We start from the raw sequence: 26,393 nt of genomic DNA on the forward strand, positions 1-26,393 counted from the left end.
CTGTATTCTGGATTTGTGCTGCCCTAGGCATGACTAAATTTGGAACCCCCTTATCTAAAGTTGCCCCACCAATTCGTGTCAAGGCCTTTTTTTGACTGACAGACACACACACACTTACAATGACAGATACACACATACACACACACACTCACTGACAGTCACAAACATACTCACTGCCAGACACACACACACACACACACATTTTTTCACCAATTATTTTATATAATATAATATTTTCTAAAAGGACATATCTCCCTCATCACCCGGCTAGAATATTAGTACTTTAACACCTAAGGGGCCCTATGGTGGCAGCCAGCTCTTGGGCCCCCCAGTACACAAGACAAACAAGGCATTTAGCTGGGCACTTGAGGCAGCGTTTTTGCCTCCCCCCCCCCCTTGACCCCCGATGCATGCGGTTTAAGATCTGTATGTTTAAAATTGGCATTCATTAAAACATCAGATGTTGGAAAAGAGGTGATGTTAAAAAAACGTTTCAGGGACAGATTTCTCATGAATTTATGTACATCTAAAAAATTACGAAAAGGATTCGATAAAGTGGAAGGTGCATATTTTAGCCCTTTGTTTAGAACTTTAATTTGGTTAGGTGACAAGGTTATTTTGGATAAATTAAAAATTCCTTTAGATTCTACCACTTTGTTCTTTTTTCTATTCTGTACTCTTCTTCCTCCTCTTGATCCCCTTGATGGAATCTCTTTTGTGGGCCAGTGTCTCTCCAGTTTAGATGTGTGTTGGTATACATTTGGCGTGGCCCTAAAAAAATCTCTCATCTCACTTAAAAAAGACAATTTCATAAAACTGTCATTTTTTACTCCAAGACCCTGTATTAGGTGCTATTCTTCCTCCGAAGCCTAAGATCATTTTCAGGGGAGCCCCCACCATTAAACAGAAAATAGTTCACAGTTTTAAGGCCCCTGATGTGGTTAAACGTTTTCTAAATGACCAAAAAGGCTTTTTTAAATGCGGGCAGTGCAATATTTGCAAAACTACAGGGCCCCCTTTTGGAAGAATAGCCAGCTTCCAGTCACAAAAGACTAATAAATCATATATTATCGAAGACTGTATCACATGCCATTGGAAACAGGTAATTTATTTATTGGAGTGTAAATGTGGTCTGCAATATGTGGGCCAAACCAAAAGGTTATTAAAGACAAGACTCAGAGAGCATGTCTACAATATTAAAAGAAAATTTGAAAACCACACTGTGTCCAAACACTTTTCAGAAGTTCACAACAATGACCCCAAAACATAAACATTTTGTGGCATACAATTAGTAAAAACACCATGGAGAGGAGGAGATTTGAGTCAGAAATTGACCAATCAAGAAATGTTCTAGATTTTTTTTTTTTAATTTGACACTTTTTATTTTGCTATAAAGAGGGAGGAGGGGGTGGGTACAGAAGGCAAAGGGAGGTTAGGTAAGGTTAAATAAATTGTCACAAGAGTTATCACGGTTACAGTAGATGATCATGGTCACAATGTGGATTCGAGGTGCCTCGGTCTCCCTGGCATCGCCAGCAGATATCTGGCATGTTCGGATAGCTATGTTTAAGTCTCATAGGGACAAGATACCACCGGTATAGTAGTTGGTTGTTTGTGAACTTGTGCCCTATGTCTTGTTCCCATGTCACTCTAAAGGAAGGAGGTTTTGCCTGGGTGTTCGTTTTTTCTGAAGTGTAGATTGTTGAGATAAGTTTCGTTGCCGGCTTCGTTTTAGTGCATATCTCTGTCAGTTTGAGCCAGTGTGGGTCAGGTGAGCGCACGGTTTGATGCGGTTTATGGGGGTTTATCCATGATTGTAGCTGGATGTAGGAGAAGGTCGCGTCGTTGGCATTTTGAATTCTTCACATAGGTCAGTGAGTTGTTTGAGGCTGTCGCCCTGCAGCACTTGCGACAGTGGGAAAATTCCATGTCTTTGCCAGAGCTTGTGGTTAAAATCTGGAATAAGGTGTCGGATCGCTTCTATTGGGGTCGATGGTGACAGAGATGTTGTCAGGGCCGGACTGGGAATGAAAAGCAGCCCTGGAAAAAAATTCCATACCAGCCCCGTAATGCATCGCGCCAGCATAGTGCGCAGATATGGAAGCGGGAAAAAAACTGAAAACTAGCACTCAAACATGAAAGAAATCGTTTGTGCATGGAGGGGTGCTGTGTGCGTGAAGGGGTACTGTGTGCGTAAAGAGGTGCTGTGTGCATGAAGGGGTGCTTTTTATGTGTTGAGGGGTTCTGCGTGCATGAAGGAGTTCTGTGTGCGTGAAGGTGTGAAGGTGTGAAGGTGTTCTGTGTGTGGGGGGGGTTCTGTGTGTGTGGAGGGGTGCTGTTGGTGGGGGGGGGGGAGTGTAGTGTGTGTATGGGGGGGTTATAGCATTGATATATTTATATAAAAAAAAACTTTTTTTAATCCCCTCCCCCTTTACCTTTGGTCAGGGCCCAGGAGAGAGGGGGAACTTTTCAATCCCTGGTGGTCCAGTGGTGGTGCGTGCTGTTCAGCCTGCAGCTCCTCTGGCTGCAGGCTGACTTCGCTCTTCTCCCGCGAGAACGGCAGGCAGGTCGGAGCGTTGCCATGGTAACGCATGGCAACGCTCCAACCTGCCTGCTCGCGGGAGGAGCGTTCTCGCTTGCAGGTTCCTGTCAGACCGGGTAGGGGAACAGAAGCTCCCCTACCCAGTGGCATACACATGACCTATGGGGCCCCGGTGCGAAAATTGATCCCTGGGCCCCCCCCCCGCACGCTTACTTTGCGCAGGCTGGGGCCGCAACACATGGCGGCGGGCACCTGGTCGCAGGGGTTGCGACCCCTGCGACCGCAGTATGTACACCAGTGCATGCAGATGCCTACACACTTAACCCCTTAAGGACCAAACTTCTGTAATTAAAGGGAATCATGACATGTCCTTAAGGGGTTAAAGGACCACTACAGACACCCAGATCACATCAGCTCAATGAAGTGTTATGGGTGTCAGGTCCCTCTAGTTTTAACCCTGCAGCTAAAAGCATAGCAGTTTCAGAGAAACTGCTATGTTTCACTGAGGGTTAATCCAGCCTCTAGCGGCTGTCTCACTGACAGCCGCTAGAGGAGCTTCCGCGATTCTAAGACACTGAACGTCCATAGGAAAGCATTGAGTAATGCTTTCCTATGGGCGGTTTGAATGCGCGCACAGCTCTTGACGTGCATGCGCATTCGGAGCTGAGCGGCGGAGGGATCCCCAGCGCCAAGGGAGTCCGGCGCTGGAGAAAGGTAAGTGCTGAAGACACACACACACTCTCACGAACAGACGCATACACACTAGCTAACAGACACACACATTTACTGACAGAGACACACTCAGCGACATACATACATACATACACACTCACTTACAAAACATACACTCTCACTGACAAACACACACTCACTAACAGACATCAAACAGACTCACTAACACAAACACACTCAGTAACAGACTCACTGACACTCACTAGCAAACACACACTCACTGACACTAACACTAACACTCATAGTAACACTCACAGTAACACTCACACTAACACTCACAGTAACACTAACACAGTAACACTCACAGTAACACACACACACACACACACACTAACACTCACAGTAACACTAACACACACACACACACTAACACTAACACACACACACACACACACTAACACTCACAGTAACACTAACACACACACACACTAACACTCACAGTAACACTAACACACACACACTAACACTCACAGTAACACTAACACACACACACTAACACTCACAGTAACACTAACACTCACAGTAACACTAACACACACACTAACACTCACAGTAACACTAACACACACACACACACACTAACACTCACAGTAACACTAACACACACACACACTAACACTCACAGTAACACTAACACACACTCACTAACACTCACAGTAACACTAACACACACACACTAACACTCACAGTAACACTAACACTCACAGTAACACTAACACTCACAGTAACACTAACACACACACTAACACTCACAGTAACACTAACACACACACACACTAACACTCACAGTAACACTAACACTCACAGTAACACTAACACTCACAGTAACACTAACACACACACACACTAACACTCACAGTAACACTAACACACACACACACTAACACTCACAGTAACACTAACACTCACAGTAACACTAACATACACACTAACACTCACAGTAACACTAACACACACACACACTCACAGTAACACTAACACACACACACACACTAACACTCACAGTAACACTAACACACACACACTAACACATTTTTTTTTTTAAATTTAATCCCCCCAGCCTCCTTACCTTTTGGAGTGCTGAGGGGATTCCCTGGGGTCCAGTGGTGCTGCTGGGCTCCAGGGGGGCCGGTCACCCGGCGGGCAGGCAGGCTGGCCGGTGCGCGAGGGAGCACTCTCCCCTGAGTGCTTCCTCTTCAGCTCCCTCGCGCGCCGCGTACTGATACCAGCGCCGGAAGACGACGTCATCTTCCGGCTCCGGTATCAGTGCGGTGCGCGAGGGAGCTGAAGAGGAAGCACTCAAGGGAAAATGGTGCTCCCTTGCGCACCGGCCAGCCTGCCTGCCCGCCGGGTGTAAGCAGGGCCAGCCTCGGGGGGGCCCCCCAGGAGAAGAGGCTGGCCCAGTGCCACTGCCCCTACCCGGTCTGCCAGCCCGGCCACGCTACATTCTGTGACCGGCAGGAGGGGAGCGCATCCCCTCCTGCCGGTCACCCTGTAATTGCGGCCCGGGCTGGTGCACACTAGGCGGCCGCGCACCGGCCACCTAGTGTGCCGGCCCACCGGGAAATTTCCCGGTGGGCCAGTCCGGCCCTGGATGTTGTGATCCCTTTCTTTTTGCGGTAGTCGTCCCATACGGACAGGGTCAGTGTGGTTGTCGGTAGCATTTCCGACGCTTTAGGTCTGTGGGTCAGCGGTAGCCACACCATAGTGGGGAGTGAGAGACCTCTGGCACCATGTTTCTCCAATTCGACCCACGTCATGGGGGTCGTACGGTGAGATGCCGCAATAAGTGGGGCAATCTGCGCCGCTCTGTAATATCCTTTCACATCCGGCAAGCCCATCCCCCCTTGGTCACAAGCTTTAAACATCGTGGTTAGTGTCACTCTTGGTTTTTTTTTATAGTCCCATACATAATCGTTTATGGTACGTTGCAGATCCTTTAAATATTTACTGGAGAGCTTGAGTGGGAGCGTACGGAACAAGTATTGAATTTTTGGTAGAATAACCATTTTTACTGAAGCTATCCGGCCTGTCCAGGATATATATTTGCCCCCCCAACTGTGCAGCAAAGTTCTGATTTCCGTGAGGAGTTTGACATAATTAGCTTTGTAGAGTGAGTTCATGGATGGTGTAAAGAGGATACCTAAGAATTTGATGTGATCACTCCTCCAGTCGTAGTGAAAGTTAGCTTTGAGGGTTGACATTTCTTGGTTTGGGATGTTAATGCCTAGGGCGAGTGTTTTTGAGATATTCAGTTTGTAGTAAGAACAGGCACTAAATTGGGAGAGAATTTGGTGGAAGGTTGGGCAGGGATATATGCGGTTGTTCCAAGGTGAGTAGGATATCATCTGCAAAGAGGGATAGTTTATATTCTCGATTCTTGGTCTTATTTCCATGTATATTGGGGTTGTCTCTTATCAATTGGGTAAGGGGTTCCAGAGCTAGAATATAGAGAAGTGGGGAGAGGGGGCAGCCCTGTCTGGAGCCATTAGAGATGTGAAACGGTTTTGATATGAAGCCCTCATTCACAACCTTGGCTGTCGGTGAGGAGTAAAGTGCCGTGACAAGTGATAGAAATTGCGGGGGGAATTCAAATTTTTGGAGAACTGCCATTAAGAAAGGCCAATGAAGCCTGTCAAAGGCTTTCTCAGCGTCCAGAGATAATAGGACGCTAGGGGTTTTATTCCGTTGTATCTCGTAAAGTAGATCTAGGGTTTTCCCTGTGCCGTCAGCCCCCTGCCTGCCTCCCACAAATCCTACCTGGTCTTCCTGTATCAGTGAAGGTATTATATGTGCTAATCTATTGGAAAAGATCTTTGCTATGACTTTTACATCTGTGTTCAGTAGGGAGATAGGGCGGAGATTCTGGCGTCTATTAGGGGGAGAGTGGCAACATGGGCCGTTAGCATCTCGTTTGGCAGTTGTATGTTCTGGATTTTTAATCTAAAAACTTTAATTCCGTTTGGCTTAAATGCCGAACTAGAATTAATCAATATTTTATAAACTTGTATTCACCTTGATGTTGTACATAATTGTATTTTTCTAAGGATAAGGTTTTAAATCCTCTCTTTTGCTATCAATTTCCTTGTGTAATTATATAATTAACACAGGTTTAGACACTAAGTCATTTTACAGATAAGGTCTTGTGCATATGTGTATATATATATGTTTGAACCCTTTTTAATGAATGTGGATTACTAAGCTCATTTATGTATTTTTATTTAATTAGTGTTTTAGAGTGGTTTTTAAGAATATATATATATTTTTTTTTTTTAATTCTTTATTTTGTTAAGGCATATATAAAGGGTACAGAATGAAGAGATGGGGAATGCAGGGTTGTTCCACATTAATGGGTTAGTACAGAGATAATATCAGTAATTACATTTCCAGGTAGTAAATGCCTCATTTTTCTTTTTATAGGTCATGCAATAGTAACACTTTATTCAAACAGTATAGATCTACGTAAAGCATGATGTCATAAACTAGTGTAGTAAACTGGTGAGTGGCAGTTAAGAGTTTGAGCGTCGACATTAATACCTTACAAGAGGTGACTCGGTTAGACTTATGATGTCAGGCAGAGGTATATTGTAACGTCTTGTCGTGTGGGGTATGTGTTAAGGGCTTCCGTGGTTGTCTGGGTATGATAAGTGGGTTCCTGGAGGTGTCTTGCCAGGGGTCAGCTGCCTTCGTGGTTCATTCCGTCTGGCCACCTAGGAGGGGTATAAGGGAGGGTGAGTCAGTGATGCAGCCTGTATGTAGGCGTGTGCCTCTTAGGTAGATAGTCGGTGAGGGGCAGTGTCAGAGGCCTCTGCCGTTCTTGTATTCCCCTAACCTATGGGGAGACGGGGGGGGGGGGGAGATTGAGAAGAGATTTAACGTGTTCATCTGTTTGTATGTCGGCTTTAGTGGAATAGCTGGCAGTTTGCGCCAAGAATTTTAAAACATGAAAACATGAAATTAAACCAAAACTAGATAATTTAAGAAAGAGAGAAGAACATGGAGTAGGCAATTGCTACAGTCCGCTTTGTAGGGTGCCACTATAGTGTGGCTCGTTGTAAGATGTTTTTTTTTTTCTTTTCCTTCGCCGCCAACATCGGTGAGGTGCACTAAAGTAGTGCCTTTTACGCTGAGGTTAAGTTACTGAGTCCTGATCCTGGGATGGGTTACGATTCCGAGCTGGAACAAAGGGAGTCACATTGGGTATGTCCCTTTGGTGATGTGTTGCTGGTCTCGGTGGAGTTCTGACTCCTCTCGTCAGGTCCAGGGCTGTGAAAAGAGTGGGAGCATCCGTTGGGGAAGACGCTGTGTGCGCCTTTCCGTCCTTGAGGACCGTTGGGGTTCGGGACGCAGACCAGCGGTAGGCCACGCCAGTTTCTCGCAACTTAGTTGTGATAGGTTGCATGGTCTTTCTCCAGAGCAGTGTTGCCCTGGTGACATCCTGGTAGAATGTTAGCTGGTGTGATTCAAAGTCCATGGTGGCCCTGTCTTGGAACGCCTTCATGAGCTTTTGTTTGTCAGTAAAGGTTTGGCATTTGAGGATAATGTCCCTAGGCTGGCTCGTTGCGGCGAGTTGTGGTCTATTGATCCTGTAAGCTCCGTCTAGCGGGATTTGCTTGGCTTGTTTGGCGGGTAGGGATGAGGCCATCAGCCGCCTAATAAAGTGTGGCAGTTCCTCCGCGGTCACCGAATTGGAGACTCCGCGGATTTTTATGTGCTTGCGCCTACTCCTGTCATCCAGAGTGTCCACTCTGTGTGTCAGGGAGGAGTGCAGAGTTCTCATTTGTTGTACAGTGTCCCCTAAGGCTGCCAGACCCTGCTTTATATCGATCACGTCTTCCTCCGTGGCTTGTACACGGTCAGTGACCGCTTGCACTTCAGTTTTGACTAGGGCGATGTCAGCGTCAAATAGCAGCTTAATTCTGTCGTAAAGGTCTGCAATATCCTTTTTAGTGGCGTGTGCTGGGCTTGGGGACTCGATTGCGACGGCTGTGTCTGGGTACTTTCTGACGTTCCCGTTCCCCCCTTCAGTCTCCTGAGGCTCTATGGCATCTGGGACGGCTGGGGGTGGTGAGGGTTCTGTTGTTTTAGGCCTGGAGCATTTAAGGAGCGTCCCTATGTCTCTCGTCTCTGAGATGGGTGCCCCTGTCTGTTTTTGCGTTTTCCGACCCATGGTTGGTGTGTCAGGGTCGTTTTGGTAGGGGTGCAAGTACTCACTCCAGTCCGCGAGGAGCTCGGCGTGGTAATTTGCGGCCTTCAAGTTTTCAGACCGGAGCTTCTGCCGGGTCTTGCGGGGTGGTGCTGAGGCAGATCCGAACCGGAACGGCATGAGTCGATGCAGCAGGGGTTCCCCTTCCCACTGTGAGTGTTTGTGGTCGGCGGCTGAAGGTTATTTTCACCGTTTTCATCGTTTTTTAAGCGATTTGTTGCGGAGCTATTAGTAATGGCGTCTAGGCTGTAGCGTTGCCAGGCCCCGCCCCCTTTAAGAATATTTTTGATGCGCAAGATGAAAGATTACTTTGTGTTTGTAACATACACTGAAATAATGTTTGATGTTCAAGTATTTTTTATTTTTTTATGGACAAAAACAAAAGGGTCCTGTTTACTAAATAAATACAAATTCATTGTATTGATGTGTTTTAGAAGGGGTACAATCCACCTTTGCATTGGCTGCTAAATAACAAGTTATAAAATTACTTTTATTACTGTTTAAACTTAGTCAATTAATGTTTTTTATATACATTTGTTTAAATTAATATTATTCATTTAATATACCCTGTATTGACTATAATGCAATGTTTGCAAAAAAGATGTTTTAGACATGAAAAGCTCTGCCACAGAAGGGAATCCTGTGTCTTTAAAGAGAAAATGCTCTCTGCTACATCTGACAGGGTATATAAATCACAAGATAAGGCAGACTCATTATCTTGAAAAAGCCTGTGGATGAGTTAGAAGCCTTTTATGTTATCTTTCCAGGCAGACACCTTTGGCAGTTAAGTGCTTTGTCATCCCTCCATTTGAACCTGCAGCATTTCGGATAGATCCTTGGACATTTTCTGGATTTCTACTGCACCAAGGGAGTGGTAATACTTTCAGCACACTGCTTATCTGCTACATATCATGGATTATGTTTGGATCCTTAGATGGAAAGTAGGATTTAAACACCATCTCTTTTACTGTGTATGAGTTTTTTAAAGGATTTGGAGTTTTATTTTTATATGATATTAATAAACGGTGTTGCACTTTCTCTGCTTGGTTTGTATCTTTGAAGATACATTACTGTGACCACTACTCCTAATTTCCTAAACCACCGCTGTGGAGGTGGAAATCATACACATTTACCTCAATACCCAGCTTCCCCACAAACACTGATTTGGGGCTATTGCACAGCGCTGACATTTATCTACTTTTGGACATATTCATAAGGCCCCATGCACTTGTCTATAAAAACTGCCTTTTTGTAGCAGAACTATATTGTCTCTTGCAATGCAAAATACCCCAATTTGCAGTGGGAAGAGTTTGATCATTTTTTTTTTATTGATTTCTATTAATAACAATTACATTTAAGTTGACAAAGTGACTGATAATCGGTATCGGCTCTTAAAAAATTATATTGGTCGATCATTAATAGAGAGATATCTAATGTTGGAACTGTAATTCCCCCTCTGACAGCCTCATCAGTACATCATTAGCGGCTAGTGTCGGTTATGTGCATGTTCTATTCAATAGAAAGTAATTAATTGGCTGACAAGCATCAGCTGACACTCAGTGAATCAGCATCAAAATCGGCATCTGTCTTTTGTATTTCTAAAGAACTCGAATGAGTTTAATCTGCCATTATAAGAACCTTGGCACCCGGAAGGTAAGAGGACAAACCATTGCAAAATTGTTTGCCCCATTACCAGGAATGGTGCTTCTTGCATCATAACCATTACAGCGGGCTCTAGTGGTTATGATGCTCGGAGTCACCCTTTGATGGATACCTGAAGATGTCAGACATTTTTTTGAGACTGATTGTGCATGTCATATCTTTAGCACTGTTAATAGACTAGCCACACTAGAAAACTAACTTCGTATTATGTATTACGTACACTGGCTTTACAAAACTCAATGTCAGCAGTGTGCACTCCTGTACTGCAACTTGTCAATGGCAGATTGAGGTTATGATATAGTCTGATAAAAGGAGCAGTAAGAATGTTGAAGGTATAGCAAAGAAAAAGTAGGAAAGGCCAGGTCATGAATATTACACTTTCTCAGTAAATGAGACTTGCCCCTCTGGCATATTTATTTTCAATTTGGGAAGAGGCACAGAAGGCTAAAGAGAAAAGAGAGGTTAGCATTACAGACATCTCCCAGAAACATTGTTACAAAATAAGAGATATTATTTTGTAAAACAAATTCATCAAACATAAAGTCTGGAAAGAATCATTGTATAGGCAATTTGGGAGAAAAAAGTCCAAGTGCACTCGAGAGAATAGCACCTTTAACCCCTTAAGGACACATGACATGTGTGACATGTCATGATTCCCTTTTATTCCAGAAGTTTGGTCCTTAAGGGGTTATATGCTCCATGTTACCCTTTAGCCCTGCCAGCAGTTAAACAGTGGGGTATGGGCTTCCCCTGGAAGCAATTTTTTGTTCTTTACATTTTTAAACCATTTGTAGTAAGTGGAATGTCCAGTAAAAGGCTAAATGAATTTATTTTTACTGCCCTTTAAAAGTTTTTTATACCTTTTGTTTCTTTGTCACGGTGTGCTTTAATGTATGTTTTTTTTATGAAGTATACAAACACACACGTAATGCTTATTTGTGCAGAATAAAAATAAGATTATATTTTCAAAAGGTTTTAAATGTAGTATACCCAAGCCTTCAAGATGAAAAGTACCTACAACAAGCTGTGTTGAAAAAAGCTATATCGTATGCTTATAACATGAAGAGAGAATTACTACGTCGTCTTTTTCCTAGAGAAGAGGAAGAGCAAGAAGAGACTGTGTTTATAGAGGGTCAGAATACATCCTGGCTTGTATCAAGCAACTTCTCCCACCATGAACCTGAAAAACCTGCCGAGGAGGGCACATACATAGCACCCTTTCTTCAAGGAAGCACTGTACACATTCCTATGGAAATACTCTTCCGAAACCCAAAAGTAAAGGAGCTATGTGGAAATTTTCAAGTTCTAAAAAGAATGATTAGTGAAGATGACTCTGTGACCAGTGATGAAAATTCTGTTTTATTTGATGTAGATTTGGAAAACGATTTCGATATTACAGGTTTACAATGATAATAAATGGATAGTTTATTTGAAAAGCTAAATTTATTTTGTTTTAAGACCGTATTTTATTTTCCCCTGGATTTTCTAGCTGGAAAATGAGGGAAAATATTGAGGTTTTTTTTATCATGTACAAAGTTCACTACACCTTGGTAGCCTGTTGTTTATAGTTGTGCTGATTTAAAATATACTGTAAATAAAGATGTTACAGCTGAAGTTTTTTTTTTTAATCATATGTTCGTTAAAGGGTCAATAAGGTTACATGAGTTTAAACATTAATAAAGTAATTAATTTACAGATTCAAGTGATATATACATGAGATTATTACCCTTCCGAATTTTACAATATTTTGCCGAGAAAAAGTAAGAAAAGAAAATAGACAGAGAGGAAATAAAAGGGAAAGCAAAGATGAGAGAGACAAACTCTCACTGCTCATTAGAATGTTAAAACAGTTAATGATAATGTTAAAACATTAAGGATGTATTTTACATTTATATGAAAACATTATTTCAGCTGTATCTTGCCTTAAGTGTGGTATAAAAACTTGCAACAAAACTTAATTATCTACGTATGTGTATGAGAATGTTATATAGTTTAAAACGTTCATTAATTTAATGTTCACTGTTCCACTATTTCTATCTTCGGGTCAAAAGGAAAAGGGATTAATAAAAAGCTTAGGGTTTTGTATGGATCCTTATAGTACATTTTCTAATTATTACTATGTATGCATCCAGTTGTTTTTTGGGGTTTTTTTTTTGAGACAGCTGAATTTGCCAAAACAATGTTGGCTGTAGATGACACATTTTAAGAATGCTCACTGTGAAAAAAAAAATAATAATAATTGACTGAACTTGAAAATTATTTATTTTGTATTCAAAAGTTACCTTTATTTCTCATAAATACATATATCACATAACAATGGATCTCCTGAAAGTAATTCAAATATGTATTTATCTTAAAGGACCACTATAGTGCCAGGAAAACAAACTCAGTTTCCTGGCACTATGTAGTCCTTAGGTGTGTCCCCCCCCCACCATCAGGGCCCCACTCCCGCTGGGCTGAAGGGGTTAAAACCCCTTCAGCCACTTACCATAATTCAGCGCCGGTCTCCCTAGGCGCTGGTGACCTCCGACGTCAGCTCCCGAGTGGAGCCGAATGCGCAAGCGCGGCCAGAGACGCGCGCATTCAAACTTACTCAATGCTTTCCTATGGACGTTCTGTGTGCTCAATGCGATTTTCGCATTTAGCGTCGCAGAAGCGCCTCTAGCGGCTGTCAGGAAGACAGCCACTAGAGCAGGGGTCCTCAAACTCCGGCCCCCCAGATGTTGCTGAACTACAACTCCCATGATTCTCTGGCTATGTAATTCAGAGAATCATGGGAGTTGTAGTTCAGCAACATCTGGGGGGCTGGAGTTTGAGGACCCCTGCACTAGAGGCTGGATTAACCCTGCAATGTAAACATTTAATTACAGCTGCAGAGTTAAAACCCGGGGGACCTGGCACCCAGACCACTTCATTGAGCAAGTGGTGGTCCTTTAACTATCCTTGTGCTATTATATAAAATGTGGACCATTTCGCTGGAGTATAAAGACCAAAGAAAATCTCACCTTATACTTGAAGTTTTCTTTGTCATTTATATATTTTTTTTTTCCCGATCTTTGAGACCTTTTCCTTTAAGTTGTACTTGAGTACTCAATTTAGTCCATTTCTTTCCGCAGATATGAAGCCATTTATATCTAGCTTTTGATGATTTTTTTTCTCTCTGTTGTGCTTACTGGAAATGAGACGTGCATAGCTATGCTCTCAAGGAAACAAATGTAATGTCCACAAAATACTCAAATGAGGGTGTTTGACTCAGCAACAATTCAGGATTTTAAAGGGGATCTGTCACTTCCTCAAACCACTCATGCTCTTTACAAAGAGTGTGGCATTTCATCTATACATTGTGCTAGCAGTTTTGCTAGCAAATATATAGATTGAAAGAAAACCCTATTTAAAAATATTTCTTCTTCTGCCATCTGTCAATCTTTTTTTTTTTTTTTTTTTTTAGCATAGACTGAATGCCGAAGAACTGATTGACAGGGAGAGCGGAATGGACCACTTGCATGCATTAGTATTTCTCCACCCATAGCAACCACAGCACATGCACTGTCGCTGGCATGGTAACTCCCTAGTCGAAGCTGCTAGTGCTGGCTAGGGAGTAAAGAAACAATGTGACTCATGTCACTTTGTTTAGATGCTGGATTGCTGGCAATGTGTCAGCGTCATGGAGATGGTTTGCCCTGCTCGGGGAAGCGTCCCTAAGCAGGGCTAAAAAGTAAAGACTGCAGGAAGAGCAAGGTGTTAATTAGTGTAACACTCACCTCTGTAAGGAGATAGAAGCAGGGGAGTGGTGGATCAGGTAAGTGGTAGCAGGTTCCTTTTTATTTATTGATCTACCTCTGTTCACATTCTGGATATATAAGCTTTCCATTGTTACACTGGCTTCTAAGTGAAAACATTGCAATCGCTTGTATATTTCTATACCCCTCTTTACATACAAACTCAACAAATTCTCCATGGTAAAATTTCCCATTGTTATCCAAACTCCACCGCAGTTTGATATGTTTTCTCTCCATTTCTTCTTTGGATAAGATACATGGCTCTGCAATTTAAATGTGTATAACCGTTATATCGTGGTAAGTGGTCACTAAGAATTACTAGAAGAAAAAACATTGTTTTTCACAAATTGTAGAAAATAGTTGTGTAGAAATATAGTGCTAAAGTTAAAAGACACTTACTGATCTGCACCATTTTTCAATCATCTAGTTTGCAAGTGCAGTGGCTTTAAAGTATCTGTCATATATTTGCCTCTGTCTAAATGTATCACTTGGCCAAATATCAATTTCAGACAGTGACAAAATTAAGGATTGCTGGTGTACTGAAAACTGTACCAGGGAGTAGTATAACTAGTGTAACATGCTACTTTGTAGTTATTAAATGTGAATAAGCACCTGCAATATATATATATATATATATATATATATATATATATATAATTATTTAAGGCAGGAGTGGGCATGTACAGGAATAAAAAATATCGGGACATTGGAGAGAAGATTACATCCAACATAAAACTGTAAAGCACATGCACTGTTACAGAATCCACAGTAAACAAAATGGATCAGGACGGTAAGGACTGTATCCATTGCCTTACTGCTACCAGTGTACCTGACTAAAAACAAACTCCAAACTGTTTAACCCCTTAACTCCCAGAATGGAGAACAAACATTTACTTTCCTGTATTTTGCAGGATAAAATTTAGTCCATACTCACTTTAGCACAAGTCTTTCTCTCCCTCATTTATAGTCTAGGAATGACTACCAGCCTGTAGAAGAATGAATGTATCTACCAGAAGCCGCTGGTCACTCATTTAATGCCTACAAGTGTGCTGAAAATTTCAGCTTACCTGCTCACCACATCCTTCCAAACAGTAAAGAATGGGTGATGCCATTATTGCTGTCAGGGAAGGGGGTGAAATGAATGGTTACTTTATCATTCCAGAGAGTGATAAATAATTGCAGTTACTTTTTTAAGAAACCTTTTTTTTTTTATATATATATATATATATATATTTTAGAATTATATGATTTAACTGTATTCACTATGTCTGGGCATTAGGTTAAAATGTAGATATTTGTTTTGCATTCTGTTGCTATTTTCAGTAAAATGTAGTACTGGTAATGCCTTCAGAGTCTGTGTTAAATATTTGAAGATAGAGGACACTGTATGCTGTCTAAAGGTTTTATTCCCTAAATATTTCTATAAACAAAATTGTATTTATTTGTCTGAAAAGCAATATGTACACAAAATTGCTGTTTTAGTAAACTCTTATTTGCCAGCTATGCATCCTTTGTTTCAAATAAATTTTTATGCTAATATTTTTTTAAAGGGACCCAGACCACTTCAGCTTATTGAAGTGGTATGGGTACAGTGTCCCTATTGCCATTTGTCCTGCAAAGGAAAAAAAATGCAGTTCTAGAGAAATTGCAATGTTTTCATTGTAGCACTAAGACAGCCACTAGAGCTGATTTAGAGATTCTACCGGACTTTAGCATTGATTTAATGCTTTCCTATAAAGAGCGCCTAATGCGCATTAGCCCCCCTCTGTTGTATAATGTCAGAGGAGGCAGGGGCGGAGATGCACAAGGGAGGCAGAGGAAAATGTAGTGTTAGGAATAGAAGTATGTATTCCTAACACTATAGTATCCATTTAAACTAAAGTTACTTGGTAGTGAAGGGGTTAAGAACAGTTTCACAACTAACCTGTTCCCCATGGGCACCCACAGCTACAGCCCTGCTTCTGGACTCTTCTGCAGGGAGAGCTCCACTGAGCTAAGCAGAGCCTCTCAGGCGCCTCTCACTGGATTATAGTGGAGGAAGGTTTATTCCACAATGCACACATCAAGCCAAGGTGCTGTGGATCATTTGTTGATCCACCCTTTGTTTGGTACCTCTGCTGCAGTGGGATTGACACTTCCATTTTGGGTAGCTCACTTCCATTTCTTTCTATTTGGGCACCATTTATTTTACATCTGCTGCAGTGGGATTAATTCTTTAATTGGGGGTATCATTCATTTTCAGAGTAGACTGCCATTATTTACTCTATTTTTCATTCAATTTTAACATGAACTATCTGCGGTGGTAGAGATCTTGGGCACACATGAGATATACATCTGCCTCTGTGACTCGCAGTGATTTACATTTGATCAGTAAAGTTAATGTACGATTGAGTTCTAATTCTGCCAGAGGATTAGTGCTGAGAGGGTTATTTTAGTTGATATCTAATCCACCAAATGTCCAAAGCAGAAAAATCACAGAAACAACCTATTATTTTTATGTTTCATCAAGAACACTAATATTTCTCCTGCATTGGGTATAAAGAACTAATAGGAAGAATGAACAAACAAAAAAAAGAGACTAGTACATTTTCATAAAAGTATTTAGCTGATGAAATTTATGACTGATTTATTGTGCTTTGGTGGAATATGGAAGGCCAAGGATAATTAACCCCTTAAGGACCAAACTTCTGGAATAAATGGGAATCATGACATGTCACATATGTCATGTGTCCTTAAGGGGTTAATAAAAACATACTTACCAATACAGGTTGGTGGAGATTCCCATTCTCCATTGGAACAATGTACAGTCCTGGAGCCTTTTAGAAAATAGAATTCTAAACAGCTGTATATAACCGATGAGCCTGACACATAGGATTCCTGCGCTACATTGACTTCACTGTATCGAACAATAGGAGGGGATCCACACACTTTCACATTATCTGGGAAAGAGAAAAATAGTTAATTAAACTGCTTAAATGAAATAGATAAGTACTCCTCACAGTATTTGTCATAGTGTACTCGTATCCAGAGTACAAGAATACTCTAAGCACCAAAACAAGCTTCGCTTAGAGAAGTGATTTTGGTGCATACATCGTGCCCCTATAGTCTCAATGCTTAGTTCAGCAAATAAATAACTATTCCTGTAATCCTAGTAACATCTCCACTGGCTGTGATTCAGAGTCTGCCTTCCCACTTCCTGAAAAAAAAGGTTTAATTTTCAAAACTATCTTAATAGAGTGTGTTTACTTTAGACGTTTGTATCTCCATCCCTTCCAGTTACCTACTAGTGCAAAGCAGCCTCCTGTGTGAGATTAGTTAGATTTAAAAAAGAAATCAAAACATGGCAGGAAAAATTAATTTCTTTGAATCCTGCATTGTCAGCAAGGCATCTTAGTAGCTACTCTGATACAATAGACAAGTTGCCTTCTCAGGGAAGGAAATATACATAGCTTTGAGCACTTGAACAATGCAGTTAAAATTCAAGTTATGCAGCCAAGCTGGTCCAAACCCTTCTTGAAAGGTCCAACCACTTTTTTGCAAATGTTCATGCTGAACAATGTCCAATGAAACACAGAGAAGCATGGTGGACACAGTGGACACATATGGAAGCTATGTATATTTCCTTTCCTGAGAAGGCAACTTGTCTATTGTATCAGAGTAGCTACTCAGAAAATGTTGTCACATTAATTTCAGAAACTTTCTGAGGCCTGAGGAGCACATTATTAATGTCTTGAGATCATGAATTTTTTGACTGTCTCTTTTTGCTTAAATCTTTTTGTCTTCAGATGGGTAAGGTCTGTGTTTGGTATACATTTAACAAGTGATATGTAGATTCTTGCCATTGTTTTGGAAGTCTGTTGTAGAGCTCAGTCAATTTGACAAATTCTGCCACACATCACTGTATGGACAATTTCAGGTGAAAACCACACTATTTGTTGCCTTTGTTAAAGTATTATTTGTCTTTAAACGGCTGTATGAATGAACCTAATAGGTGTCAGGAAGTTGTAGGGAGTGGAACCCAAGAGGAATTAAATCAAAGGAAAGTCCAAGGCAAACTAATCCAATAAGGGAAAACTAGGCAACATAGTCAAGCAATTCAAGGATTATAAATCCAGGCAGCAAGAGTCACTAACATTAAGCCAAGCCATGGGTCAAGTAACAGGAAGTCCATATGCAGCCAAGTGACTACAGCTAATGCAAAGACCAACTTGGCAATCAAAGCTTAGCTCTTCACCAGGGTCAGGCTGTCCTCCCCTGAAGGTGCCCTGTCTAACAGACTACAACACACCCCTCCTCGAGGGGACACAAGGGAGCCCCATAGACACTGAACAGGTTTAACCGAAGGGTACTATAACAACCTAAGACACGAAAGTCCCCGAAACTGGTAGCTCCAGACTATGTTACAATCTTCTGTTACAAGTTATTTCTGTACCTATATATATATATATATATATATCTCACTGTACTCACATTAAATGAAAACACACAAATAAACAATCTTTAAAAAGAAAAAAAGTTCTTCTGAGTTTAAATAGGGTGCTCTCCTGTCAAGCCTCCGAACCACCCTCAGCCTTCATAACATACATGGAGAATTGGGGTTACTAAGGTGTGGGCCTAACCATGCACCCTGGGTGGTCCGAGCATGCAGGTCATCCTGATGCATCAGATCATACATGATATGGCTCCTGCTGTTGGCACAAGCATCTATGAGGATGCACCACGGCCCCACACCTTCCCCTCAATTGATATGCCAACGGATCTGAAGGGGGAGCGATGCCCTTACAGTAAGTCTGTGGTGGAATCTCGGTAAAAATAAATTTAGTAGGCCGAGATTACCACGTGGCATGTGTACGTGCATATGCTGACGTATCGATCAGTTGGTTGCACGTGGCAAGATACGATCAGTAGTGTACGGAGCATGTGCAAGAATACCGGATGTAGTATTCCCCTCCTCCATTGTGCTGGACAAGCCATGCGGTCAAACAGGAAGTTAATTCTAATTTGTATTGATTGGTCAAGAGAATGTGCGGGTGGAGCTTAATATGGGAGGAGTTATATGCCTATATAAGGAGCCTGCACTATTGTCCGGGGCTCAGAACTTGCTGTATTTTGGTGACATTAGTCCCTCTGAGTCCCGATCGGTGAACCGAATAAAGAATCTCTTCCTTCCTGAAGAAACCTGTGTCCATCTCTCTGTGCTTGGCTTCCGTCAGTTTCTCCGGTATCATTTGGTGCATTGGCCGGGAAACTCATCGTTCAACGGTAGCTGAGAAGCAGAGGCGTGAGACGGTCTATCTTTGCCCACGTTCTCTACGGCTGCACCCCTGAACTTCTGCGTGGACCTCCCTTCGTCTCGGCGCCACTGGTCTGTTGTCCAGGAGATCATCGGCCTCTACGTAAGAAGTGCTGGGGTGTCCCCGTCGATGAGTGTGAACTCAGGTTCAGGAACGAGGAGGTAAGATGACCGCTGTTTTAGACGGCGGACCCACTAGGGGTATACCGATTGTGCGGTAGGCCCATAAGGGGTTAAATCTGTGTATGGAATCTGCCCCTTCTGTCGGAGGGAAGGAGCGAAGGCGCACCGCTCAATCGAACGCTCTTTAGTAAGACTGTTTGATTTGGTTTGGAGTCAGGCGGGGTTCTGTGTAAATAGCCCTAGCCGGACACCGGTGTCTTGTCTAGACTAGCGTTCTAGGGTGTGCAATTTGTTCGCTAGGTCGGAGGGACCGGGAGACTAAGCGGCGTCTGTGTAAATTTGGTCCGCTAGATCTCAACCTATCTTGGCTAAGTGGGAAGGCGTGTAAATTTGGAACCCACTAGACTATTGATAGAGTAGAAAGACTAAAAGGGTTCTGTTGTAAATTCCGCCCTCTAGTTCGCTATATGTGGTGCTTGGGCAGTGTGGCTAACCAAAACGGATGTAGATAGTTTTAGGTAGTCCATCAAGGTACTGGGCAATAGTTTAGTTGGGATTGTATATGTGTTAAAGATTGTTAGTAAAGTGTATATCTTGTTAGCGCGAGCTCAGCCGTCTAGCGAGAGTGTTAATAGTGTGTTGCTGTATTATAGTGCACGGTACCATAACCCTGTATATTTACTGACATTGTATATAAGTACTAATCATTGTCGTCTAATGCATGTCTAACACCATAACCACTAATAATTGTATTGTGACCTTAAATTGTACTTTGACCTATGCTAACCGTACTGTAACTACTATTTGTAAAAGACGATGTTACTGGGGTGTGTTATAGACGGGTAATTCATATATAGAGAATTATAGCGTGGGTGACTGTATAGTTTCGCCAAAGGGCATAATATCGATTACTTAGTGACTGGTGTAACAGCTGTGTGTGTACGGGAATTCCCTGAGTGTTTTTATTGTGTCATTGTATACGTTTCACTTGGTAACTGTACCACGTGGTGCTGTTGCCGGAAGAAACGGGTGTGACTGTTGAATAGAGTGTGTGTATAGTATTCGTTGTCAACGACGCTCCATTGCTAAGTATGGGTGCGTCGGAGTCGACGATTTCGGATCCCTTAGGTTGTATGGTGAAGAATTTTAAAAAGGGATTTACAAAATGTGATTTTGGGGTTAAAATGTCTTCTGTACGTTTGGTCACCTTGTGCACTAGGGAGTGGCCTACTTTGGTCGCGGCAAGGCCACCACGTGGCAGTTTGGATCCAAATCTGGTACAGCGTGTACACGTGGCTGTATCAGGTAGGCCTGAACTTTACGGACAGTTTCCATAAATTGATTGTTGGAGGCAGGCCGTAAACGACTCGCCAAGATGGATCCGGATATGCCACGAGGGGCAATGTCGCCTCATGGTGGCCAGGACTTGTTTGTCCACTAGGACCATGGTTAAGCCCATTTTGGACACGCCCCCTGAGTCCGAGATCCCTATGCCGTCCCCTTACTTCCCTGTAGAGGGAAGTGATACAAGTACAGGAAGTTCCACACCCACTCGTCCGTTGTCCCCATCTACTTCCTCCTCCAGCTCAGAATCCATCCCACCCGTTACTAAACCTCCCCTTCCGGTACCAACCCCCGCTAAACCCATGTATCCTGATTTGGCGCCAGCTCAAGCTTCCGGTCAGGCTTCTTCTAGCCCGGCTCGGAATATTCTATTTACCGACCTTCCCCAAAATCAAGCTTCTACATCCTCATGTCTTACTACCCCCCGACCGGAACCTCTAACCGACGCCCCTCCACGTAGCCCTATACTAACCCGACAACTGACCGGTACCCAACGACCCAAACATTATCAGATGCCTCTTCGTTTGAATCCTGGGTCAGCCTATCTTGATGCCACAGGTCAAATGGTGTATGCTGACCCAGTCTTCGTATATGTGCCGTTCACGACTACCGATCTCTTGAATTGGAAGACCCACAATTCCTCGTATACTGAGAAACCACAAGCCATGACCGACCTGTTCACCTCGATAGTCCAGACGCATAATCCAACCTGGGCTGATTGCCAGCAATTACTAATGACATTGTTTAATAATGAGGAGAGGACTAGGATTAACCAAGCGGCCATTAAAGCACTAGAGGAAGAAGCCCGTACTTTAAATCAAGCCAATCCAGCAGCATGGGCCGCAACTCATTATCCAAATACCGATCCCGAATGGAACGTTAATGGCGCAGATATGCGTCACCTAAAAGCCTATAGAGATGCTATAATTGCTGGCATGAAAGCCGGAGGGAAGAAAGCCATAAATATGTCGAAGACAGTTGAGGTGATTCAGAAAAGTGATGAAGCGCCTAGTGTCTTTTATGACCGATTATTGGAGGCATACCGCTTGTATACCCCCTTTGATCCGGAAGACACTGATAATTCCCAAATGGTAAACTCTGCTTTTGTCAGCCAAGCCTACGGGGATATTAAGCGCAAGCTACAGAAGTTAGAAGGAGTTGCAGGAATGTCTATCACCCAACTAATGGAGGTAGCAAATAAGGTATATATGAATAGGGAATCAGAAAGTAAGAAAGAGGAAGAGCGCAAGATGCGTAAAAAGGCGGATATGCTAGCGGTAGCGATCGCAGGCGTAGATAGACGGGGCCCAGATAGAGTCGATAGTAGGTGGAATAGGGAGCCCCTGAGTAGGAATCAGTGCGCGTATTGCAGAGAAGAAGGGCATTCGAGAAGCGAGTGTCCGAAAAGAGAGCAGTACGAGAGAGATCCACCCAGGGCAGGTTATGGAAACTTTAGAGGCAGAGCGAGAGGTAGAGGAGGTCCCGGAGGGAGTAATGGTAGTAGAGGAAGTGTAAGAGAGGATAGATATTATCCCGCAGCGCAAAGGTCCCGCGATAGAGAAGGTAGGGACTTTGTAGGATTGGCTGACACGGTCATGGAGGAGTATTGATACCGACCGGGCTCCATCCCCCTTGGTCGAGCGGAGCCTATGGTCGATGTATCAATAGGGGGAAAAAGGAGTGCATTCATGATCGACACTGGTGCTGAACATTCGGTGGTGACTAACCTAGTTGCTCCTCCATCTGGAAGAACTATTACCGTGATAGGAGCAACTGGAAGAAGTGCTGCAAAACCGGTTCTTAAAAGTCGACTCTGTACATTGGGAGGCCACGTAGTAAAACATCAATTCCTTTACATGCCTGAATGTCCAGTCCAATTGCTGGGACGTGATTTGCTATCCAAATTACAAGCGCAGATTACGTTCCTACCAAACGGAACAACATCCTTAAAGTTTAATGGACCTTCAGGTATTATGACATTATCCGTACCAAAGGAAGAAGAGTGGCGACTTTATACAGCGTTGACTAGCCAAAACCCTAGGAGTGGTGAATCCTTATTCAACATACCAGGAGTTTGGGCAGAGAACAACCCACCAGGACTGGCCCGCAATATTCCACCTATTAAAATCGAACTAAAACTTGGGGTTTATCCAGTGAGCCTACGACAATATCACATTCCGCAGAAGGCTAAGAAGAACATTCAATCTTATCTGGATAAGTTCATACGGTATGGTATCCTAAAATTCTGTACTTCCCCCTGGAACACCCCATTGCTGCCTGTTCAAAAGCCCGGTACAGATGAGTATCGCCCTGTGCAGGACTTGAGAGCAGTCAATGATGCGGTTGTTAGTATACATCCAGTTGTGCCCAATCCGTATAACCAGCTTGCTTTAATTCCGGGCGGGGCTACCTATTTTACAGTCTTAGACCTCAAAGATGCCTTCTTTTGCCTCCGAATTGCCGCAGAAAGCCAATGTATCTTCGCTTTCCAATGGGAAAATGCTGTAACGGGCTCAAAACGCCAGATGACTTGGACAAGACTGCCCCAAGGGTTTAAAAATTCACCAACCCTATTTGGTTCAGCTCTAAGTCAAGAGCTACTGGATTTCGAGTCCATCCCAGGAGAGTGTGTATTGTTACAATATGTAGATGACTTGTTGATAGCCACAGTCACAAGAGAAATATGTCAGCAAGCAACGCACGATCTACTACACATTCTCTGGAAGGCAGGATACAAGGTGTCTAGGAAGAAGGCTCAGTTGTGTCTGCCAACTGTCAAATATCTGGGATTCCATATCTCTGAAGGTCAAAGGATAATGGGGCCAGAGAGAAAAGAAGCTGTGTGCCAAATACCAACACCCAAGAATAGAAGACAAGTGCGAGAGTTCTTGGGGGCAGCAGGCTTCTGTAGGATATGGATTCCCAGTTACGCGATATTGGCAAAACCTCTGTATGCAGCTATCAAGGGTACAGAACACGACCCCTTCCTATGGACCCCAGAACAGCAAAAGGCATTTGAAGATGTGAAGAAGGCTTTGATGAGTGCTCCAGCATTGGGTCTACCTGATCACACACGACCATTCTACCTGTATGTACACGAGCAAAGAAGAATGGCTGTGGGAGTATTGACACAGTACTTGGGATCATGGCAAAGACCTGTTGCCTACATGTCTAAGCAACTGGATGCAGTGGCCAGCGGACTTCCACCTTGTCTAAGAGCCGTAGCTGCAGCCTCCCTGCTGGTAGCTGAAGCCGATAAACTCACTCTGGGTCAAGAACTTTATGTACGAGTCCCACATGCAGTACAGACGTTGGATTACAAAGGAAATCATTGGTTTAGTAACAGCCGTATGACCAAGTATCAAGCAATGTTGTGTGAAAACCCAAGAGTGCATTTAGAGACTGTTAATACCTTGAATCCAGCTACTCTTTTGCCACAACCTACTGAAAGTCAACATGATTGTTTGGAAGTGATGGATGAAGTATTTTCAAGTAGACCAGATCTTCGTGATTTTCCCATCCAGAACCCTGATGTTCAATATTACACAGACGGCAGTAGTTATGTGAAAGAAGGGATCCGCTATGCAGGATATGCAGTAACAACAATAGACAAGGTGATAGAAGCTCGGCCACTGGCAAAAGGAACATCAGCACAAAAGGCAGAATTGATAGCACTGACACGAGCGTTACAATTGGCTGAAGGTTTAAGAGTGAACATCTACACGGACTCCAAGTATGCGTTTTTTTTTTTTTTTTTTTTTCAATTCTTTATTTTTGGTTTGACAGTTACATAGTAATACATATGCTTAGTTAGGCTTACGCAGAAGCCCGTTGTTTCCGTCATAGTAACCGTCCATTTTTCTTTTTTTTTGTAATTAAATAATACAATAATGTAACAAATAACATAAACTATTTAACATATGTCACATAGTTGCGCATTACAGGGTTGTTTGGCTCAACATTATTATCTGAACCGTTGGTTGTACCAGTTGAGAGGTAGGTCCCCTAGATCATGTGTCAAACTGTTCCCATGGTTCCCATACTTTTCGGTAGGTAGATGAGGTGTTTCGCACCTGGGCCGTCAACCTGTCCATCAGACAGTTATCTCTAATTTTCGTCCGTACAAGCGGGCTGCCAGATTTAGTGAGTTTAGTAATTTCTGACTGTGTTTGTCTAACCCCTCAGTCGGTCTGGACAGGAGGCAAGCCCATGGGTTTGCAGTCAGAGGTCTTTGCAATATGCGTGAGTTTTGGTCTGTCACCTCTTTCCAGTATATCCTAACCTTGGGGCATTCCCACCACATGTGGATGTAAGCAGTGGCGGATCCAGAGCCTGATCTCGGGAGGGGCACTTGTAGATTATTTAAAAAAAATAATCCTAGCACAATAACCACTACAGCTCAGTGTAGTAGTTATGGTGCCAGTAGTGCCAGGATCCCACCCCAGAGTAAGTAGTCATACCGTTTAAGAACAGTTTGACAACTTACCTGGGGTCTGCTGGGATATAGGGCATAGGAGAAGTGGTGTGTGTTAGGGGTGAAGTGTGTGTGAAAGGTGCAGTGTGTGTGTGAGCGGTGAAGTGAGTGTGAGTGCGTAAGGGTGGCAGTGTGTGTGTTAGGGGGCAGTGTGTGTATGGGGGCACTGTATGTCTGTGTGGGGCAGTGTGTGTATGGGGGGGCACTGTATGTATGTGTGGGGCAGTGTGTATGGGGGGTCGTGTGTGTGTGTTTGGGGCAATGTGTGTATGGGGGGGCAGCAGTGTGTGTAGGGCACTGTGTGTGTATAGGTGTGCAGTGTGTGCAGGGCAGTATGTGTATGGAGCAGTGTTTGTGGGGCAGTGTGTATGGGGACAGTGTTTGTTGGACAGTGTTGTATGGGGACAGTGTTTGTGGGACAGTGTTGTATGGGGACAGTGTTTGTGGGGCAGTGTGTGTATGGGGGCAGTGTTTGTGGGGCAGTGTTTGTATGTGGGGGCAGTGTGTGTATGGGGTCAGTGTGTGTATGGGGTCAGTGTGTGTAGTGTTTGTATGTGGGGCAGTGTTTGTGGGTCAGTGTGTGTATGGGGTCTGTGTGTGTATGGGGTCAGTGTGTGTATGGGGTCAGTGTGTGTATGGGGACAGTGTGTGTATGGGGACAGTGTGTGTATGGGGACAGTGTTTGTGTGTATGGGGGCAGTGTTTGTGTGTATGGGGGCAGTGTTTGTGTGTATGGGGGCAGTGTGTGTATGTATGGGGTCAGTGTGTGTGTGGGGTCAGTGTGTGTGTGGGGTCAGTGTGTGTAGTGTGTGTGTGGGGTCAGTGTGTGTGTGGGGTCAGTGTGTGTGTGGGGTCAGTGTGTGTAGTGTGTGTATGGGGTCAGTGTGTGTTTGGGGTCAGTGTGTGTATGGGGTCAGTGTGTGTATGGGGTCAGTGTGTGTATGGGGTCAGTGTGTGTATGGGGTCAGTGTGTGTATGGGGTTAGTGTGTGTATGGGGTCAGTGTGTGTAGTGTGTGTATGGGGTCAGTGTGTGTATGGGGTCAGTGTGTGTAGTGTGTGTATGGGGTCAGTGTGTGTAGTGTGTGTATGGGGTCAGTGTGTGTATGGGGGCAGTGTATGTTGGGCAATGTGTATGGGGGCAGTGTATGTTGGGCAATGTGTATGGGGGCAGTGTATGTGGGGCAGTGTGTATGGGGGGAGGGGAGGAGGGAAGGGAGGCTTTTTAATTAAAAAAAAC

The 26,393-nt window shown here is 43.4% G+C and overlaps 2 protein-coding genes across 3 annotated transcripts in view; one reads left to right on the forward strand and one right to left on the reverse strand.

Moving 5' to 3' along the window:
• Nucleotides 1-11,637, forward strand: part of HENMT1 (HEN methyltransferase 1) — a 54,164-nt gene extending 42,527 nt beyond the window's left edge. For both annotated transcript variants that reach the window (XM_063426131.1, XM_063426130.1), the window contains exon 7: nucleotides 11,115-11,637. In XM_063426131.1, coding sequence (XP_063282201.1) covers nucleotides 11,115-11,552 — 438 coding nt within the window. In that variant the 3' untranslated portion in view covers nucleotides 11,553-11,637. The remainder of the gene's footprint in view (nucleotides 1-11,114) is intronic.
• A 2,248-nt stretch (nucleotides 11,638-13,885) lies between these two features.
• Nucleotides 13,886-26,393, reverse strand: part of F13B (coagulation factor XIII B chain) — a 59,821-nt gene continuing 47,313 nt past the window's right edge. Inside the window, exons 10-11 of the mRNA XM_063426123.1 lie at nucleotides 16,681-16,860; nucleotides 13,886-14,184 (exon numbers count right to left, since the gene is read on the reverse strand). Of these exons, the coding sequence (XP_063282193.1) occupies nucleotides 13,976-14,184; nucleotides 16,681-16,860 (389 nt within the window). The 3' untranslated portion in view covers nucleotides 13,886-13,975. The remainder of the gene's footprint in view (nucleotides 14,185-16,680; nucleotides 16,861-26,393) is intronic.

This window comes from Pelobates fuscus, chromosome 7 (genome assembly GCF_036172605.1).
Source record: "Pelobates fuscus isolate aPelFus1 chromosome 7, aPelFus1.pri, whole genome shotgun sequence".
NCBI classification, from domain to species: Eukaryota; Metazoa; Chordata; class Amphibia; order Anura; family Pelobatidae; genus Pelobates; species Pelobates fuscus.